Source organism: Sebastes fasciatus, chromosome 19, assembly GCF_043250625.1.
Source record: "Sebastes fasciatus isolate fSebFas1 chromosome 19, fSebFas1.pri, whole genome shotgun sequence".
NCBI classification, from domain to species: domain Eukaryota; kingdom Metazoa; phylum Chordata; class Actinopteri; order Perciformes; family Sebastidae; genus Sebastes; species Sebastes fasciatus.
In genome coordinates, this window is record NC_133813.1 from 17,627,062 (window position 1) to 17,649,652 (window position 22,591).

Sequence of the window (22,591 nt, forward strand, 5' to 3'; positions counted from 1 at the left end):
ATTACACGTATGAAATTGAAAATGAGCATCATATGTCTCCTTTAATACCTTCATTATTTATATTTTGCTCACATAGTGCATATTTTGTCTTTTGGGGATGTCAGTAGGTGCCAGCATGACTCATCTTACTTCTTTTTTTTTTAGCCTCAGGGCACCAAAAGGCTGTAATCTTGCAATGCCATGACTCATATGATGAGGATGATCAGATAGGTCAGACTGGTTAGATTTAGGCATATACACAGAAAAACACAACTAGCCTGAAGCATAAGCAAAATAAAAAAGGATAGGTCTCCTCTTGTTTAAGAAATAGATTCTGAATTCGTTTTTACATCTGTTAAGATAAAGATGAAATTCATTAGAGTTCAAAACTGGATTCGCTCCGAGGCAAGTCTGCCCTTACCAAAAAGATGTTTATTCAAGTGTGCTATTAGTATACTTATTTTAAACTTAAATAAGAGAGTATACTTTCAGTTTATTTTTTATGTACTTATCAGAGATATACTTAACAAAAGTGTACATAAGTATATTTGGCTCATACTGACAAGTATACAGAAAAGTCTAAGTATACTTGTCTTACACTGACAAGTATACAGAAAATCAAGTACACTTGGCTCATACTGACAAGTATACAGAAAAGTCTAACTACACTTGGCTTATACTGACAAGTATACAGAAAAGTCTAAGTACACTTGGCTTACACTGACAAGTATACAGAGAAGTCAAAGTATAATTGGCTTATACTGACAAGTATACAGAAAAGTCTAAGTACACTTGGCTTATACTGACAAGTATAAAGAAAAGTCTAAGTATACTTGGCTTATAGTCCTACTTGTACTTATTATTCGGATCAAGATAATACTTAAGAAAAGTATAATTAAGTATTCTTGCCTTATTGGCCAACAGAAAGGTATACTTGGCTTATACTGACAAGTATACAGAAAAGTCTAAGTACACTTGGCTCATACTGACAAGTATACAGAGAAGTATACTTGGCTTTTAGATCGAGATATACTTAAGAAAAGTATAATTAAGTATTCTTGCCTTATAGGCCTACAGAAAGGTATACTTGGCTTGTAGCTGTGTGTGTTTTTTTTTTAAATAGAGTAGCCTATTAAAGTGTGTGAGCTGAGCATATTTGTCAGATGATAGAGCAACAAATTGTTTGATGTCTTTTTGGTCCATCTTCAAGACGCTCAAATTACGCACGAGGCGCGTCATGAATCCGCGTAGTGTTCAAGTGGGCTTAAAAAGGCGCTGAACTCCCCTCCTCTTCCTCTCCTCTCTAACCCTCCCTCCCTCCTTTCTATGAACCCCTTCAGGCCAAATACTCATTTACTCTCACTGTGTGTGCGTCAACGCGCCGTCTCTCCTGCCGCCGCCGCTGCTGCTGCTCGGGAACCAAAAAACCGCACGCAGCTGCTTTCATTTTCCAGAGCTGGAGAGACTGAACGAGCAGGAGCAGGAGAGGAGCTCTCCGCTTCTCGCTGCAGGCAGGGGATATCTGCCTCTGATGGACTTGATATAAGGACAAGAAGACACGTTTTTCATCCGATAATGACCACGTAAGGTGGCAGTTACAAGTGGGGGAAAACAAACTTGTAAATCCTAAAAAAACACCGGGTTTTTAATGTGTTTTATGTGTTTGCGCTCAACAGTGAGGTAGACGCGGGCGCATTTTGACCGGAGTGTCGGTGTGTGATTTTTTACCCCCGTGGTGGATGCGGCTGTCTGAGGGGTCGGTGTCTGAGCCCTGCTGCGGGACCAGCCTGTCATAGCTGGGCATCATCATGCTTTCTCTGGGTCTTCACAAGTGGATGAGGAATATTTCCCCGGAGATGTTGCTGTTGGTGCAGATCTTGTGGTTTTTACCTCTGACTGGAGCGGCTCCGTCTCAGACTACCGAGCAGCTGGACACCGGGGTGGTAAGTTTTACACCTTTTTTCTGCAGGAAGTTTTGCTACCACTTTGAGACATGCAGGGTGGGAAGTTTTCCACTGGACATGTTGTGGTGCGTTTTTTGTGCCAGACGCGCATCTCTTAGAAAGGTCAGTTTATACCCTATACTTTTGGATGTGGGAGGCTGTCTTCTGCATATACTTGATCTGCATTTTAACACTTTACAGTAGAAGTCCAATGCACAAGCTCCACTTTTCAGTTTTTTGATGTGATGGAAAATAAAAGCAGATCCCCTGTTAATGGCTTGCAATAAATAAATGTAAATGTATTTGCCTTGGCTGGGCATATCGACCTCCTCCACAGCATGCTGACATGGTTTATATCCTGCACTGATGGATGGCAAACGGGGCTCACTTCCAGCACTGTGCCAAAACCAAGCCATTGGCTATTTCCTCCTCCTCTCTGCCAGGCCTCTAAAAGACTGTAAAATCCTCCTGAGTAAAAAAAGAGTCTTCCAATTACTTTTTTTGTGTGATTTCCTTCCTATTTAGGGTTAAAAGAAAATCTTACAATTTAGGCTTTTTGACCTTTATTTTTTATTTTACAGCATGTCCACTGTAGTGGACCACAGGACCATTTCAGTGTGAAAAGACTAAAAGAAAATGAACAGATTATGGCCGTAGAGGGATATTAAACCAAGAATACATTCAACTTGATTAAAAAAAAAACACATGCCATATCACTGGAAAACCCATGATGTCCTCTTTACAATACACCAGGGGTTGATAGAGTAAGTCAAAAGAGTAAGAGGATATGCATGTGGACAAAATGTCCACTACAGAGGACACATGTCAATGGGCTGGGTCTCAGGAGAATATGATGCCAAATAGTGACTTTAACATAGGGTTGTTTAAACATGTGATGTGATGGAGCAGCAGATCCAGGACTGAATGACAATATATTCACATTTAAAGGGTGTGAGTTTAATATAGTAGTAAATGACAACTGTGAAAATATGGAGCAAATTCTATTTTTTTAATACCTAATTAGTTTTGTTAATGGATGCTTTATGAACTGCAAATTAAAGGTATAGGGTGAGTTGCGGTAATGTGGGACACTGCCTAATGTGGGACACCGAAGCTTCCAGCTGGTGTAGGTCTTCCTTAAACAAATACAAGTCAATAAAACTCTTGGTTAAGCTTGGGCAAGCTGTGCTGTCATGTGTTTCAAAATCACATGACTTCTTATAAATGCCCAATCCTAGATTAGGATGGAGCAGTCTTCAGACAGGAAGCAGCTTGTGTGAAGACCACGGGTCAGTGACATTATAGTGTAACTTAATATCAAGGGTTATAAATGTCTTATAAATGAGAACAGTCCTGCTCATTTTTAATCAGGATATGTCGATGATATGTTTGTCCATCAAAAAGTATTATAATATGTTGTAAATATACTCTATATTTGTTATTTCAATCACATTTTTCATTGTCCCACTTTACTCAGTGCTGTTATGGTTGTTCCCTGTATAGTGAAATAATAATAAAAAAAATGTTTTTTAGCTGTACATTTAATTATGCTTTCTTTGCATAACAGATAAGATAATATAGGCTATTCAATATCATTCTAATATGCCTAAATGCTTCAAAACTATTATAGTCTTGTGTTTGTTTGATGTTGTTTGATTCTCTGTGTACCATTCACACCAGCCTTGGTTTTGTAACAGCAGTAACATCGTAAGTGGTACAATCACTGAACGTGGGATTGCACATTTAGCCTTGAGCGTTTCTGACATTAATTAAGGTTATTTAGGCCTTTTAAACAGACTTTTCAGTGTCCCACCTTGGACATGACTGTCCCAAATAAAGATTTGTCCGAGACAGCTTGGCACTAAGAGTACTGATATGTCTACCATTTCTTCTACGAGTGTGATATCTGCATTTTCTTTTTTGGTTTGATTAGGACACATCCTGGGGATGTTGGAGTGGTACTGGGTGGGGATTTAATGTATTGGCTTCATGCAATATATTCCAGAAGTCGGAAATGCAAAAAGTGTGCCACATTAGGCTAATTCACCCTATTAAATGGTATTTTCATCGATAGGTTAGACCTACAACATACTTCAGCTTTGTATTTGGAGCTTTAATGAGCAGAGCGCCTGCAGATAAAACAAGTATCTGCTAATTAGCAACTCTTGAGACAACATCCCAATCGATTGTTTTTTTTTTTAATGGCTCGAATATCAACATGCATTTCTCATTTGCATGGATGGATTCATGTTATACTGCTGCTCATCCAACCTCTGTATCTCTCTCTCTCTTTCTCTTCAGCTGCATTGTATCTCTTTATTTTGGGTGCAGAAGCTTGAAGATGAACCCTATTATTAAAGATATTGCTGAGGTATTGCTATTGCTGGACCACCTCCACTGACTCCCCGTGTATGCGTGCTGCCAGGAGACAGCCATTCATTTCCTTGGTCTTAGATACTCTTAGCTGCAGATATGAATCGCCCCTCAGCTCCTCAGCTTTGTTGTGGGCAGTCACATGGTGTTGTGTAGGACTTGAGCACACAGAGAGGAGCTCTGAGTCATCTACATATTCCATCAGGTAATGGTTATAGGACATACAGGTGTAGAGGATATAACAAGGTGCGCAGATGGGGATGTGCAGCGTATTACTTGTCTTGCAAGGATTATTGTATTATTGGTTAAATACAAGGTTGCCACGGTGCAGTCAGGATACAGATCTAGATGAACATAATCACTGCTTAATATTGTTTCATTTTACTTGTTAAAAGTAGTCGCTTTAATCTTGTTTTTTCCACCGGAGATTCAACATGTTAGGTGGTTGGATGGGAATGGTGTTTGGTCAGGCGATCCTTAAAGCTGCCTTCATACTACATTATCCCTTATCAAGCTATGTTTGAGTGTGTGAGCAGAGCAAACACTTGGCTTCCTACCCATCCGGCAGAAACAGAGCAATGTGGGGCATCGCTGGAGCTATTTTTCCTCACCACACATCCAATGCAAGTAGAAAATCCACTGCTGTTTTGTTCCTGGTTTGGTTCTCCAACTATTGAGAAAACAACCTGTGCTGATTGGCCTCGAGGTATTCAACTCTGCTTATCAGCAATGTGTTTACTTCTGGCCTTCATCACGTCGTGATGTATAACTTGTGCTGTGAGCAGCGGCTCACAGTTTCTTTTTTTATGAATCTGCAAACCAAAACAAGAAAAAGCTTCAGAGTGCTGAATCCTTAGTCTCTATAGTGATAGGCAGCACAAACCTTTCACATATTATTGGAAAACAGTCGATTTGGTGTTGACATGCCAAATATTGCTTACTGCAGGTTTACATTTGGGGGATTTCTTTTCTAGATTGAAAAATTGAAAAATGAAAAGGCTATCTAAGTTTAGTCTAAATAGCTTTCACTTTTCAACCATATTTAGTCCACAGCGCCAAAGAAAGGTCTAGCTTCACTCATTATCATTCTGCTATAGGTGAAAAGAACGCTCTGGCTTGTTTGTATTTCTTTAAACCAATCACAATCGTCTTGGGTGGCGCTGTATGCAGCGACGGTACCCTTGCTAAATAGAGTGAAAGGGGAGGAGAATGTCTGCTGAAGTAGGCGGCCAATGGCAGGCTACCCTGTATACCCACAGTCTACATCTGGTGAGCCACACTAGCCCGGTCTTTACCTGGATGTGTGACTGATCTTTTGATCTGGTTTTTGGTCACCTCATGTACTGTAACGTTCAAGCAAAAACATACTTGCCATTTCTAAGCATCTTTACAGTCCAGAAGAGTGGACTTCAATGGTTAGAAGTATGGTGGCGACTAATAATTATGATTAATCAGCCGATTATTTTCTTGATCGATATGATTGATTGATGCACGATATATACCGGGCCCGATAAATGATCCGCCGATAATGGGAAATTTATATTATTAATGATGTATTTTTCTGATGATGAAATTATAGCCGATTAATAAGAAGCCAAATGCTTTCATTGACTTAACAAGTCAGTGTAAAGCTGAGACTCAATTGTATTCATGTGTGATGATGTTGGTCCCCATAGTAGCCATTTTATTGTAGTGAGAGCATTTTATTAATTTTGACCTCATTGTATAAAATGACCTGTGATGACCTCTAGTTTAATCACAGCCACATGTAACTTTACAACCACAAACTACAGACCTAGGGCATTCAGCCGATGTATGGCTTTACTAGGTAGATTGACAATAAGGGGGTTTCTGAGCAGTTTCCAAAACAGAAACGCTCGCCATCCAATCACCGAAAAATGCAATTCTTGCAGAAATTCTTGCAGTTTTTGATACCAAATCACAGCATGGCCTTTTCTATGGTGTTCTTCAAGGTCTTGGTGACTTAATGTGGCATTTTGGAGGGATTATTTGTTATTTCTTATTAATGACTGGAACAACTTGACACACAGTGCTGAGCTGCATCTCAAATTAATCTTCAGGTTCCCAGCTTTCAGATGATTTACACACTTCTATGTGACATTTACTGTTGAATATTTATCTATCCCCCCCATCCCTCAAAAAAAGATGGCAGAATGGTAAGGGGTTAATGGACTAAGGGATTCAGCTCTAGCTAGATGTTACTAGCTCTCAGCCTGTGGTCGTAGTATATAGTGTTGTGTGAGTGTGTTTTGATCAAAAGCTCTGTACAATGACTCGTTTTCATCCTCGGAGCGAAAAGGGAATAGCACACCTGACTGTGATAACTGGTCTTGTTAACAAAGGCAGACACAGAATTGGAGCTCAGGTTGTTGGTTTGGTGTGAAACAGGGTTTAGGATGGCCAAGGGAGTAGGACGGACAGATGGACAGATGAGCAACCGACCGCAGACGCACACCTCCCCTGCGACTGCCTGATTGACTTTTAAATAAGTCTTCTCCTGCATTGATGCGATTTGCTCTCAGCTGTTGAGAGCAGGAGGATAATTGGTTGTTGAGGGTTTTGAGTGGGTTCTGCCACATCAGCCCAGTTGTGTTCATAAGTGCTACACATTTGGGACCTCGGACCACATAAAAACAAGCGTCTACCCACAGAACCGTGCACTGATCTCCAGCTCTGCTGCTCCCCAGCCCAATTTCACTTCACCATGCTGCATCACTTGGCTTTCAGTGAGCTCGAATGCTGAATGTGTCCGTCTCTCCTTGTAACTACTGCCACCGTAATTAGCTGAGCCACAAACTTTAGCACAGCTCTGAGGCATCCAGCGTCTAGTTTTTGCTGTTATCTAGCCCAAAAATATTACTGCAGAGCACCAATTTGCAATTTCAGCATTTTAGGGAACTGCTACACAACAGCTATAATGTAATCTGCATTATGTTTTCCGCTCATCATATCATTTTACTCCTGATGGCTGTTTCCCGCGCTGGTACAGAACGACTGAGCTCCTGAGGGAAGGACTATTTGGAAGCAGTGCCGTGCTCGCTTTAGCAGCTGTCATAAGAGAGTGAGGTGACCAGATCAGCTGCTGATAAAAGCACCTTAAACACTATTTTAATCCTGTAGAAAACTGACCTTGAAGAATGCCTGTGTAGCATTTAATCTCTTTCAGTGAGGAACAATTTATTTTTGTCATTTTTTTTATGTGTTGTAAGAAATAAAACCAAACGAGTGTACGGCGTATGCCCGATGGAATAACCACACCCTGCCAGTCTGCTTCTAATTCACATTTTGCTTTATAATCTCTGCAATGAGAATACCATCTGGTCTTCTGTCCACTGAATAGAAAAGGGGGGGGGGGGAGCCTGTTAGACGCCACCCTCCTCCGCCTACTTCCACCACCAGTCCCACTCACTCTCCCTTCCTCATAATACTGAGTTCTCATGCAACTACATGCAGCCTGCCCGGCACCACTACCACCACCACCCCTCATTAGCTCTTTCTTTGCCTCTCATGAGTGCGCATTTCCCCAGTATCATGTTTGTCCCCTCAGTCTTTCAGTCTCCTTCCTTCAATTTTCTTCTTCCAATCCAGAGATTGGAGGCTTTCTTCTTCCAGCACATCATGGGTTCTTCTGATTGCACCCAGAGGAGCCAAGGGTGAGTGGGGCTCAAAGAGAAAAGTGAATGCAGTGACAGTTGAGGGAGAGTATGATGGAGGGATTGCTGTGCTGGAATCAACCAGACAGGGTCAAGAAAGGATACGTTTGAAATGAAAAGAAAAAGGCAGGACTTTTCAAAGTTTTATAAGTTAAAGGGACTGTTTGTTACTTTTTACACGTATAAATCAATCTGGGTCGGTGTCCCGTGTGCGCTCGCTTGTGGCTACGCTGTTCAGAATCAGACTCCAACACAAACTACACGGAAGCACCAAAACCGCAAAGTTATATCTAGTGAAGCCCGTCTTGCAAAACAGTGTTGGCCGCGGTCGGAGGACGCGGGGGAGACCGTAGCTTTGGTCTCCAGGGCCGGAGTCTCTGCTGTACTCTGCTCCTCTGCCTGCCTGCCTGCCTTCACTCATAGCTCGCTCCACCTCACGTGCATGCGCACACACAATACACTGCAGAAGAGTTAGTTTAGCTCTGAGAATATGTAGTAAATGTACAGTGGACGTTTGTGCAGAAATAAATGCTGCAGCTCCTCCCGACCAACAGAGGTTTCCAGTGTCTTGTGAAGTGACGGGGCTCCACAGCGAGAGACGTTATCGTCTCTGACCAGGTGCCGTTGTGTCTCGTCTCCCTTCGGGAGGCTGAAGCCGGAAAAGCCAACACTAGGATCAGCAGTGATTCATGGAGAGATCTACATCTGGTCAGCTAACATTACTGCCAAGCAGGTGAAATATAGAGTGATATTGTGGTTTTAGCTGATGTGTTTCGCCTCACTGTTTTGACGGATGCTCGCTCACATTCAAGTAGCGCGTGCACACGGGCGAGCGCGAGCAACAGGACACTGACTTTTGTTGACTTAACGGCCACAGGTGTCGCTGTTACAACCAATTTCTGTTTTTTACAAACAGTCCCTTTACAGTGGGGGTAGGCAGAATGTTTTTGGCAAAAATTCCATAATTACCTTTTAGCAATTTATTCAAGTGTTCTTAGAGCAAACTAGACTTCTGCACCTCCTCATGGCTCTGTTTTCAGGCTTTCAAAAATCTAGCCCGTGACGGGAGACTTTGACCAATCACAAGTCATTTCAGAGAGAGAGCGTTCCTATTGGCTGTGCTCCAGCTGGTGGGCGGTGCCTGGCATTTTCTCAAATGATCTCAACATGGCTACCAGGTCACAAACTTTCTCATTTTACAGCTAAACAGTACACTACAAGATGTTTCTGAAAACATTTGAGGTGAGAAATAGGCATTATAGTAACAGAATATCGATTCATATTTGATCAGCGCTGCCTAGTTTGATCAGAGTTTGCGAGTGATTGACAGCCGGCTCATAGACGGCAGCTGGACGGCAGACTCCAGATCAGCTCTGATTGGTTGTTTTCCTCCAGTCTGTGAAATCTTGCAGATGCCATTAGGAGCACCGTAGTACACCGGGGGCACATGATTTTTTTTCAGATTACCTGTCTCATGCAGATTTATAAAAGAATAACTTTTTTTAAATCATATTTGCTCCATTTCTAGCTACTGCAGCTTTAAGGCCCACTACTGATTGTTAAAAGATATATGAGGACCACTTTCCCTAATAAATGAGAAAAAAAGGAGAAAAAATAAACTGGGCAATAAATAGGCCTATGTGTTATACCTCTGTCAGCTGTAATGACCAAAATAAATATTCTGCTTACCCTCACCATCACTGGCTGCCATTATAAATCCAAATTTTATGTATTCAGGGTCTAGAACAATTTTCCCTACATGGACATTAAAAGTATGTTATCTTATATTTGCTCACCACATGGTTTGGAGCTTTTACTGGTGCAGGGCTGTCTCCCATCACCATTTTTTTGTTTCAAAAACCAATCCGTCACTGCATCCGAAGGAATGTTAGCCAAGGCTTATTGAAAGAGGCTGGGACACAGTTTTGAGCTATGGGGTAGGACACTTGAGCAGTATAACTGGAGCTGTGGTCGTGCTTTGCTCTCAATCTAGACCAGATTTTACTGCACATGTGTTGTACCCCAAAAATATGACATGATAAGTAAGGGATAATGTACAGCGAGCCGGTCATTGTTGTGTAAGAAACCCCGACAGGGCGATGCGGCACCCTGATGCGGAGTGGAGGGGTCTCTCATCGCCCTGAAGGGGTTTCTTTCACAACGATGACCCGCTAGCTTTATATATACCGCTTATTACACTGCTACTTACTTAAGAAATCAATAATTTGACACAAAGGCCCCACAGAGGCCCCGGCCCAGTGATTGAGAATAGCTGTTCACTGTGGTTCACTTTTGCATGTAATATGGCAAGATATTTCTAAGTATTGTCGTCAACAGTGGAAGCTGCAGATAAGTAGAAGAGTACCAAAAATGCTAGTTAACTTGTATTTCTCTTCCTCGCAGTGTCATGTCGCATCATTAGGATCCTTTTAGCTCCGCTGCCCCACTGCCATCAAGCTGTGTGACCTTTCTGTCTGTAGCACTGTGTCATGGGGCTTACATCCAGGGCAAGAACACCTTTTTTTTTTGTTAGACGTCAAGCGGGAGATGACTGCACAGTAGTATAGAACGCATCATTGTGTTATGATTGATAGAGAGCACAGGAGACAGTTCAGCAAGTGTGGCGCATTCGCAGCTTCTCAGGAAGAGGGGAGATACTGTGGAAACCAACCAATCCGCTCCTATCCAATCTGTCATCGCAGCTTAGCTAAGTGTAACAGTTCTCCAGGGAGTTGCAAGTTTCTGAGGAGATTGTCAGAGTTCATAATATCCTTAGAGGCCGTTTCAGCAGAGATCTTCAGACACTTTATTGGCTGCCACTGCAGCGTGATGGTGTCGGACTGATGTGTGGCAGCTGCAACACTTCTGCTTGACACTTTTAGTCAATGACAACACCAGATACATTTGGGTGAATTCATGACTTAATGTTGATAATATAGACAGGAAACCCTGCTGGTTACATTTTATAAGTAGCAGGTCATAGGTTTATTAACACTGCATGGGTTTCTGGTAAATCCTTTTCTGTTACTGTTATAGAAGAATTCAACCGTTACAAGGACATTATACTGGGAAAACTCAGTTTAACAATACAAAATATGCTGAAGCTTCTTAAAAAACGCTTTACTTTTTTCAAACTGGCTGTGCCGCAAGCACAATAGGTCCTCTTTAATGTGGCAGGGCTCAGTACTTCAACTATCTCATCAGTCAGGCTCAGGATAGTTTTCTTGGGTAAATGAAACATAGGTCTTATAGTTTTTAGCTGAACCTGAGGATGTGATGACTAACTTTTTAGCCTTAAAATCAGTCTTTGCATTAAAGGGATACTATGCAGTTGGCCGCTCCTCCCCCCGGCTCAACGACAACCGCATCGCTCGGCCCCTGACCACGATTGCCAGAACACTGCCCGATGTACAACCTGCGGCATCATACGGCAGTGAAACTGAAAGCCAACCCCAGATTCACTCTTGTTTTGGAACAAGCTTTGTCCGCTTGGCATTTCACCTTGCTATATTTTGTGTTTTTTCGGCACTGTGTTTTCGCCATTTTCATAGCTTTCTCTTGGATGCGTGGTTGCAGTTACGTGGGGGCTAAACACAAGGGATGGGTCATGATTTTTTATTTTTTTGAATAGTGATTATAAATTGTGGGGGGGATTTTCGAGAAATTATATACTAGTTCCCAGTGGTTATTGAATAGTATTTTTGCTTGAAATGCACATCCCTACTACACACCTGGTACCCAGTGAAAAATAAGAAAATACATGTAGAGGGCAGGGTCTCTGCAGATACAGCACAGACACCACTACACACCTCTGGATAATTGATGATTTAGAGGGATTACTTTTGGATGAGTCTATACATTATTTTTTTAAGAAAACCCTGCATAGTTTGCCTGTAAAATAAGTTTTTGTGAAACTGTCTAAGTGAAACCAGCCTCTGGTGCTCTGGGGAAATTTGTGGGAAATTTCATGTGATATGTGAAGAAACAAATTCATTCTATCTCTCTGCTGTGCTACTTTGTGTAATAATACAATGATTTAACTCATTTCTGGAGCAACTGCTGTGACTCAAGGACGCTTAAGTTGCATATTATCAGTTTATTTGCTTTTCATCTCAGAAGAAAAGTAAGGGATATCTGAAATGTCAATTTTGTTGACAAGGACACAGTAGATCTACCCCCATTTCTCTTTGATTTTACAGAAGTGATGGATTTAATATTGTGGGCAAAGCGAGCGCCGTATGCCGCAACAGAGCTGCACGCGATCGTCTTTTTCCAACGGCTTGAACTGACTTCATTACTCAGGCAGACCCACTCCGGGGCTCCCCATATAGAAAACCTCAAATCAACTCCATGTGGACACAGTTCTATTTTAACCCGAGGAGCCCCGCCTCTCCTTCTTGTCTTCGACCAGATCAAGGGTTTTGGTTGCCACTGCTATTCAAAGGGCCGACCAGATCTTGTAATTACAGTGGTTTCTGGTGTTGCGCTGGCTCGTATGCTGAGGCCTAAAATAATCTATAGGCCTGCCAATTGAACTGCCAATAGACTGCTTTAATAGTACGATCAAGAAAACCCAAAAGCAACAACAAAGCTTCTCTGAAATTGCTTGCAGAAATTGGCAGAATTATAATAAATGTGGTTTTGTGTTTGTGCGCACATGTCACTTTCTTCTTGTGTGTTGCTATAAAATGTGTGAGTGTGTGTGTGCATACCACTGCCACACTGATGATCTCATAGTTTGTCCCGTTTGTCATTTCTTAACAAGTCGTGGCAGGGCGGATGATGACAAAAAGGAAAGGGGAATAGATGAGGAAGATCGCTTATCATCTGTGGAGTCGAGTTCAAGATCGTTATGTGTACCTGATCCCGTTTCTCTGAAGGTCCAAGTGAAATAAAGAGAGTTGGACAGGAGGGGGGAGGGAAGACCAAGAGGGATTGAGTGCATGGGCGGCGGAGATAAAGATATGTCTCCATCCAACTATCACTGGCAATTAAGCCCACTTTCTTTTAGTCCAGTGTTGATACTCAACTTCCCATCAAGTGAATATAACGAGCCACTAACAGTCTGCTGAATTTCAAGTGCTACTCATGAGTGTGCGAATTGCAGTGCGTAAGGTCCATAGGGTTAATCTTGCCGGATAGGGCCATGCTCTTTTGGGTTATAGTTTAAAAATAGAGTCAAACGCATGTAGAGACACACACGTGTATTTATGTGTGTGTATTTTTGCATGTGCATACAGACATGCCAGTTGCCGGCATTCCTCAGCTCACTCCAGAGAGACTTCTTTGTTAAGTATCGCTATAGTAACACATGGCGCAGCTATTTCATGGCTTTCGTCTGGGCTTTATGAACAGCATACAAGGACAATCCATAAAGTTGTGAGCGTGTATTCCCTGCCACAGCTTTGAACTTTTAAAGCAGATGGATACCATACCTTCACACGACCGTGAAACGAGTCAATATACACATTAATACCACTTAATGATGTACTGTATAGTGTCCCTGGTTTCCGTAAAGTGGATTTGATTGATGTTTTTCCATATCCGTAAAAGGCCACAGAGATTAAAAACATCTACATGTGATATTGATTAGATGAGTTTTTGACAGAAAAAGAATTACGCAATGGCAGATGACCTTTTCGTTGTGATGTAGTTTGAGATTTTGTCAAAGATCATGCAATGAAAAAGAGCAAGTTGCATTCAGAGTTTTATACCTGCACATCTCACCTTGTATACTCCTAAAAAGAAACTGCTGTAACTGTGACTGAGTAAGCCAATTATGATGGACATGTTTTTTCCTAGGGCTGTCAATCGATTAAAATATCTTATCTTGATTAATCGCATATTATTTATTTCATTTCAAAATGTACCTTAAAGGGAAGTATTAAGTCCTCTTATCAACATGGAAGAGGGCAAATATGCTTGCTTTATGCAAATGTATACTGGAAATCAATGAACAACACAAAACCATGACAAATATTGTCTGTCAGTGTGCTGACATATTATCAAAAAGTAATATACATATAAATCATACATATCTGTGAAGTGGAGACTTGCGGGTACCCGTAGAACTCATTTTCATTCACATATCTTGAGGTCAGAGGTCAAGGAACCCCATTGAAAAAAGCCATGACAGTTTTTTCTCGCCAAAATTTAGCGCAAGTTTGGAGCGTCATTTAGCCTCCTTCTCGACAAGCTAGTATGACATGGCTGGTACCGATGGATTCCTTTAGGTTTTTCTAGTTATATTCACTCTAGCTTTGACATACACAGAGACGGTAGAGGAACAAATTGAAAATTGACCCTGGGATAGTCAAAGTCTGTCAGGTGTCAGTAGGTTTGTGTACGTATTTGCTTTACAGTCCCTTATCCTCCCTATCGGGGGACACTGGGCGAGTTTTATTCAATCCTTGTGTCTGTGGTCTTTGGGTGGGTGCCATGCCACATGACCGCCGCCGGAGACAAGAACATCAAAGAAGGTTTTGGGGCTTTTTTTCCCCTTCACTGGAGACACTGAAACTTATGTCTGTTAAATTGAGCTCCAGTTACAGGGGGATGTCCTAATTGGCTCCATCAGTTTGTTTATCTTTAATCTCTGGCTGACATTTTTTAAAGTCCCTTTTCTCTTTTGCATCCTTTTCTTTCCTTTATATCATCCCTCACTCCTTCATACAGTCCCAGAACTTCAAACCCATCCCTCCGTTCTTCTATTTTGAGATGATTTATGACATGACATATAAAAAGGTTGGATAATTGATACAAGATTTAGTATTATCTTTGATGAATGTACATACTGTATTCACAGTGTCTGCCTTTTAGGTCTAACACTCTCAAGGCAAGGCTGGATTTGACCATAGACTGTATATAAGAAGTGGACGTAGTCACCGTTACGCCATCTATTGGTTGGTAGGCTGCTGTTTTGAAGCCACGGCAATTTGGTCAACGCCATCTTGGTATTTGGCCATCGCAATCTTGTTTTTTTTGCAACCAGAAGTGACACAAGAGAGTGGAGCGAAGTACAACCGAATGCTGAATAAGACATTTTTAGATGACCGAAATGTGACTTTCATGATTTGAAAACAAAATGTTAAAGGGTTAAAGTCCTAAGACACACGGACATCTTCAACAACGTTGTGGTAGCGAACTGTCAATCACAAGGTAGCCACGCCCTAAAGCATCCCCTGCTTTATGGTCTATTTGACTCTAAATGGGACCATAATTTACTAAATGAACATCACGCTGTGTTGAAGAAGACTTGGAAATATAGCGATTGAGACCATAAACTCATGTTTTGTAAAGTTTAGGTAATAAATGTGGGGTCATTTTCTCATAGACTTCTATACAATCAGACTTCTTTTTGCAACCAGAGGAGTCGCCCCCTGCTGGCTATTAGAAAGAATGCAAGGTTAAGGCACTTCCGCATTTGTTTCACTTTTCAGACCCGGAGGTTGCCCACTGGATCTGTCACAGGAGTGAAAAAATGCAGAGCAACTGTAATAAGACTTGAATGTGCACATGCAGAGATGCCACTGGTGCATCTGGCTGGCTTCTCAAAAATGGAGGTGAGCTGCCGCTGGCACAGATGAAGCAAATTTGTTGCCCGTGGCAAACGAGGCCGTGATTAACAGTCTCAGCAGAGGTTCCTCCGTTGACGGCCCCTAAAAAACCTTCTGTCACACAGTCAGAAACAGAAGGACCAGTCATTGTCTGCATCATCGCAAACAATATGCAGGTGTGCCTTTTTTTTTATGATTTGACAATCAATCTAACAAGTATGCTGATTCAGTTTGAGATTAATGTGTGTTTTGTGCTCGTTATTCTGAGGATCTTGCGGTTGCTGTTGTGTTCTGGTGTCAGGAGTGCTTCTAAACACACACACACACACACTGTGAAACACAAGAAGACACTGATGAATGAGGTTTGGTGTGGCGATGTGAGCATGCACGGTTTACTTATAAAACTGCTTACAAATGCTTGATTAACAATGCCATGGCTTGTTGCAGTGCATGTAAATATTCTGCAATGCTTCAACCTGATTTCTCACATCAACCTGGTTTCTTTTCTCCAAACTTCTGTTGTTCATTCCCCTTCAGTCTTCTATTCTTTCTCCCTCTATCTCCATTCTGTCCGTTTTTTCCCTCTGAGCATTAACTCTTTTCGCACTCCCTCTCTTCTTTTGTTTCCCACTCTGGTTCTTTCTCTCTCCGTGTCATTTTGCCTTCGTATTCTTGTCACTTTTCTGTCCCTCCACCTTCCCTCCTCGCCGCCTCCAGGAACAGACAGTAGTTGAGTCTCGGCTCTCTGTACAACCAGCTGTTCCTAAACCAGGGATTAGATGATTCACTTACAGTCGCATCGTAATCCCCGTTGTCACGCGCTCACACACACAAACATGCAAATTAGGACAGATTTTCCTCCCATTGTGTCGAGGAAATGACATTCACACCTCTAACCGAACGGAAACTGGGTGTCAGAATAAGCACGTCCATCAGACTGTTCTGTATCCTTTCAACAAGTCAGATTTGTGTCCCATTACACGCTCATTGTATCTGCAAGGGAGGAAAAATAGTTCCTGAAGTGATTGAGTGTTTCAGCGGGGTGGCGCGTGTGCCATCTGCTTTTTTTCTAACTGATGATCATTTTTGTTGCATGGCATCATTTTTCTCTGCTGTCTGTCTTCCTCGTTCACTGCACGCAATCTGAAGAATACATCTGAATTGTAACTCGTCTAATTGAAAATAAAGTCTGCGTGTGAAATACATCAGTGGAACGAAACCAAAATGTACAAATTTCCACGTCTTCTTGACCAGCAGATCATTTTCTGTTTGGATTGGACCGTAAAACAGATTTTGAAGATGACAAAATCTCTTTTATTATGTGAGGAGTTAAGGATGTATGGGCATACAGTTGAGATTTTTAGGGTTTTTCCATACACATATGCTGGCTTGGCTGAACTCGGTTTGACTCGGCCAAAGAGTATAGAAGCAAAAAAAGACGAAACTCTGGTTTGCATCTCCATTACAACCGGGCTGCCTGCTTGAAGGTGTGTGTGTAGTGGTCAAAGGAGCGGCTGTAAAACGGTGCATAAACACATTTTATATCCTATATTTCCCCCCCGTTATTTTCGCTGCTTGTACTCTTCCTCTCTGCAGTAATAGTAGACTTGTTTAGCCACTAACAAACCTCCGCTAATTCAGAGACAAACATTTAATTTCCTATAAATTATTCACATTAAAAGCCCTCCATTATTTTGTTATTTAAAAGTTTTTATTGTAAAGCAACGAAATCAGGAAATGTTGGGTTTTCATCAGCAGCAACTTAACACAACTCTGTAAAATAAAGCGGTACAAACAGGGCAGACTGGTCTCATACAAAGTTCATAGCTATACCTACAACTGCACTGTAATTCATGTATATCCCACAAAATCAATCTGTGTGTAATTCACATAATTGTGAACCAGGAAATATAGATAGCAGTGAACCCCGCGTAGGGAGGAGGTCGGGGTAGATGGGTGGGTCAAAAAATACCAGACTTTTGCCCTGGAGACCAGCATTTGTTTCAGAATTCAGCGTTGATATATTTGTCACGCAATTAACACCACTTATGGGTTTATTTCAAGCCAAACCACAATGTTTTCCTAAGCCTAACTAAGTAGTTATGTTGCCTGAACCTAAGGAAGCTGTTTCCTGTGAAGACTGAAGTTTATTTTTGAAAAGACTGTATGCATGTAACGAGCGGAAATTCACACATGTTGCTGGACATTCGTAGGAAAACAAAAGGAAAAAGGAGGAATAACTTTTTCGTAAGATACCACCGTTGTATGAGAATACGTTGAAAAGGGAATCAGGAGAGAAACTAAACTACAAACCACAGAGAGATTCATTTTGGAAGCTACAAGAAGACTTGAGAGCTACTGAGAGCTGAACACATCCCTTCTTTCTCACTAGTCTCCTGCACAGACATGAGTTAGCAACCCACTTGGTGGCGGGTCGGGCGCACTTTGGCCCGACTCCAGAGATGGTCCATCTCAGGCGCGGTGCGGCTTGGCGCTCTAAAACTGGTAATGGAAAAGCAAATTAGCACGGCATGGTTTGACTCGCTGTGGCCAAAAGTGCCAAGGAAAAACCCCTATTTATGTTGAGATATTTTGCAGAAGAGCCCTCGTTAACAACAAGGCTGTAACTCTGACTGATCAGTACTCTCCTTTATCCCTTTAACCTCACGGAAACCAACTGGCCACTTAAAGCCAAAAAATGAGTTCCACTGACAGTGTTGCTGATTACTTGTTCTTTGGTGACCACTCGTAAAGGGATATAAGGGCTTACTGTAGTCTTTCTGACGCCCACTTGTTACGGAGGCTTTGCCACATGTCTGTTAAGCGGAGGCAACGCCATGTGCCAAGTCCATTGTGGATCCACAGGAAATATTATATAATATATGCACAAATAGAGCTAAAAATATATCAACTGGGCCGGATAATTTGAGGTATAAAAAGAAAGGGATGGTGCGGATGTACTGTAGATCCATTCAGGAACATAAGGCTCATTGTTTCGTTTTTTTTTTAAATTTTCACTGAATAATACCCAGATTTGTAAATGAAGTGAGTGGTTTAAGCCGGATTCAGACAGATTTTTTATACTCCCACGCATCCAAAAGTTCTTTCCTGCTCCAACACAAAATGTATCACTGATGATCAGCTTTCACTGCTTGTTACAGTTAAAGAAGTCTGCTTGCGAAAAGGACAGCTCAAAATATGCTTCCAGTTATAAAAAGTGAAGCGAAAACCGTGGAGAAAACTATACAAATAAAGTAAAATAGAATAAAATACAGTTGTGTCCAATTGCTAGTTTACTATTTATAACACAAAAGTCATTAATCAACTCTTCAACCATCATACAAACTTCCTTTCCATATCAGTCAAATTGATAGATCCTTTTGATTTTTAACATAGCAGAAAGAGCAGAATGAAGTCATCCTTTTCCGTGACATAATTTCAATAAATAACTGAAGCAATAGGCAGTTTACAAAATCAATAACGGAAGCACAAATGCAAGTCTGCTGCTGCCTGCCAAAATGTGAGCAGTCTGCAGGCTGTAGTAGACCGTGTAGCATCAACTTTTACTGTAACATTTCTAACACCATCTGTCATGTTAAATATTTACTTGGTCAACATCTTGTGAATCATTTTACAGTCCACATGATAAACAAAAAGGTGCATCTGTGGAAATTAAGCAGATAACTCAAACTTGTGAAATAACGGGGATGTGTTAATGCAGAACGAGATTTTGAAATTCAATTAATGAGGTTAATCATTTTTTTGGGGCGGTCAAAGTTGATGCAAATTTGTTTATACGGCACTAATTTCTTTAACGCATTAACGCAATCGATCTTTCGGAGGTAGTAGCGGGCTCAGTTTTAAAGCTAGAGTGAAGGTACTGACATCATATGAAACTAGAAAACAATTGGTACCATGTCATTCTGGCTTGTCGCTAAGGAGGCTAAATAACGCTCCAAACTTACGCACAATTTTATCGAGGAAAAAAACGGCATTTTCAAATGGGTCCCTTGACTTCTGACCTCAAGATATGTGAATGAAAATGGGTTCTATGGGTACCCACGAGTCTCCCCTTTACAGACATGCCCACTTTATGATAATCACATGCAGTTTGGGGCAAGCCATAGTAAAGTCAGCACACTGACACACTGACAGCTGCAGTTTTCCATGTTATGATTTGAGCATATTTTTTAATGCTAAATGCAATACCTGTGAGGGTTTCTGGACAATATGTGTCATTGTTTTATGTTGTTAATTGATTTACAATAATAAATATATACATACATTTGCATAAAGCAAGCATATTTGCTCATTTGATAAGAGTATTAAATAATTGAAAAATCTCTCTTTACGGTACATTTTGAACAGATAAAAAATGTGTGGTTAATTTGTGTTTAATTGCGACAAACTATGAACAATCATGCGATAAATCACGATTGGATATTTGAATCCATTTACAGCCTGATCAATTTTAATTTATTTTTGTAAATTGTCCTCAGATGCAGATTGCTCATCCGGTGAAAATGACGAGTCAATCTCTTCCCTCACTCATGCCCTGGCGCATTGCCAGAGCTGCTTGGACATTCATCCATCTTCTGCTCCGGTTCATGTTTCCTATCAAAAGATGTCTAAACAATAGCTAGGTTGCTAGGCAACCAGGCGTGTTGCAATTTGTTGAGTGCAGCAACGGTTCCTATGAAGGGTAAAAATGACACCTTTGCAATTCTTGGTATAAATGATCTTTTTTTTTTTCTGTTTATCCCACACAACCCAAAATTCACTAGATGATTAATAATCCCATTTTAGGAAAAGACATTCATTGAGAGATCTAGGGTTTTATTTTAACAGAATTGCATGCTTTGAAAACGCCAGGGGGGTAAAACTTACCCCATGGCGATTCCAGTGTTGAACACTTTATTGTGTTTTTGTGAATAGATAATTGTGTTTTTCTTCTGATCTGTGCTTGTTAATAGCACAACTGATCACTCCTACTGTGTGGTAACGATGAGGCTCAAGGGCTGCTGCTGCTGCTGTCGAAATCAAAGACGGTTGGGAATGTGAGTTTGGACATTTCTCTGCAAATTTTAATTATTTTGAGTCGGCAACACATACATTTTAAGTTTTAGAGTTGAGCATAATGGTTTGCCCTTTCTCAGGGTGAGGTTTTAGTCATGGCCACCAAAAGAACACTCACAAAATTGGTCAATGATCTTTTACTCACGACCAACTCTGATTCAATTTCAGTGGCGTTGCCTGTCGACCTGAGTGAAGCTTTTGAACATGAGGTTCTTTGAAAAACTATATACACACAGACTTCAGTGATTTACTGCTTTACTTTTGAGCGTTAAATGTCCTGTTCTCTCTCTCAATAAAACAATCAACTACTTTGGCATTTTGTTACACTAATGAAATTCAATTTCATTAAGACAAATGACTAATCCAAAGTGATAGATACCTATCTTAATTCAAACAGTGGACCTTAACCATTTGTCAATTTTAGATTATTTGTATTTATAATAATTGGCCAGATATGACAGTTAATGAAAATATAAATCGGGGACTAAAGGGAAAAAAAAGACTAAAAAAAAGAAGAAAAGAAAACGATTTTCTAATATTGTGGCCAGTGTTGGGGATTAACTAGTTACATGTAACAGAGATACAGTTAATTGTTACGTAATGTAATTACAAAATACATGTCATTGTTATCAGTTACAGTTACAGGGGGAAAAAAATTTAATTAACTTACTAATTAAAATGCTGGTGATTATAAAGGGGTTACATCTGAATATATTATTTACAGTAAAACACATATGTATGATATAATTATGTTGCTTTGTTCCAAACTTAATTATTGAAGAACTTTTAATACAAGTTTTACAGTAATCAGTGTTGAGGTTTACACTGCCTGGTTTAACCCTCTGAGACCCACAATAGACCTGTTTTTGTCTTTTTCAAGGGGGATACAGGGGGTCTTTAGGAGGAGATAACAGGTCAACAGTAGATGTCACATAGAAGTGGGTTACATCATGTAAAAGCTGAGAACATGAAGATTAATTTGAGATGTGGCTCAGCACTGTGTGTCAAGTTGTTCTAGTCATAAATCAGAAAGAAACATTAATTAATTAATTAATTAATTACTTAATTAAAATAAATTGTGAAAGTGTGTAAGGGCTTAGAACATTATGATCGACGTACATTATGCCCATTGCCACGCTCTATATGTCTCATAAGTTGTTGCAGCAATTTTTGTGTTGATTACAGTTGTTATATAGATTTGATGCTAAATTTAACCAATTTTTACCAAACGAGAATTGATAAAAACGATCAATAATCCCTCCAAAATACATTAAGTCACCATCATCTTTTAGAATTGGCGAAAATAACACATTTACACTGCATGCAAAAACGTCACTGTTTTTGTTCAGAACTGCAAGGGATTATCATAAAGTGGGCATGTCTGTAAATGGGAGACTCGTGGGTACCCATAGAACCCATTTTCATTCACATATCTTGAGGTCAGAGGTCAAGGGACCCCTTTGAAAATGGCCATTCAAGTTTTTCCATGCCAACATTTTCCATAACTTTGGAGCATTATTTTGCCTCCTTCCAGATGAGTTAGAATGACATGCTATATCTATGCCAATGGATTCCTTAGATTTTCTAGTTTCATATTATATCTGCACCTTCACTCTAGCTCTAAAACTGAACCTGCTACAGCCTCTGAAAGACAGTTAAGTCGATCTCAAAGGGTTAAGTTTATGTTTTTAGGACTTTTTATGAAAACATTTGTTGGAAAAGTAATCAAAAAGTAATTAAATGTAATAGGTTACATTACTTTGAAGTAATTAAAATAGTTGTACTTTTAAAAAATGGTAACTAGTAATCTATAACATTACATTTAAAAGTAACATTCCCAACACGGGTTGTATGGCTTTTTTTTACTTGTAGGATTTCAAACAATTAGAAAAAGAGTGCAAACTCTTAACCCTGAACACACGCATGCATGGATATTATGTAAAGAAGGAGAGAGGGAGGTCATGTTCAGTTTGAAGCAGTGAGAGGAAAG

At 40.6% G+C, this 22,591-nt stretch overlaps 1 protein-coding gene across 1 annotated transcript in view; it reads left to right on the forward strand.

Moving 5' to 3' along the window:
* Positions 1–1,270: 1,270 nt before the first annotated feature.
* The window catches only part of mmp17a (matrix metallopeptidase 17a), a 98,542-nt gene continuing 77,221 nt past the window's right edge, over positions 1,271–22,591 (forward strand). The window contains exons 1-2 of the mRNA XM_074617922.1: positions 1,271–1,562; positions 1,656–1,922. Coding sequence (XP_074474023.1) covers positions 1,788–1,922 — 135 coding nt within the window. The 5' untranslated portion in view covers positions 1,271–1,562; positions 1,656–1,787. The remainder of the gene's footprint in view (positions 1,563–1,655; positions 1,923–22,591) is intronic.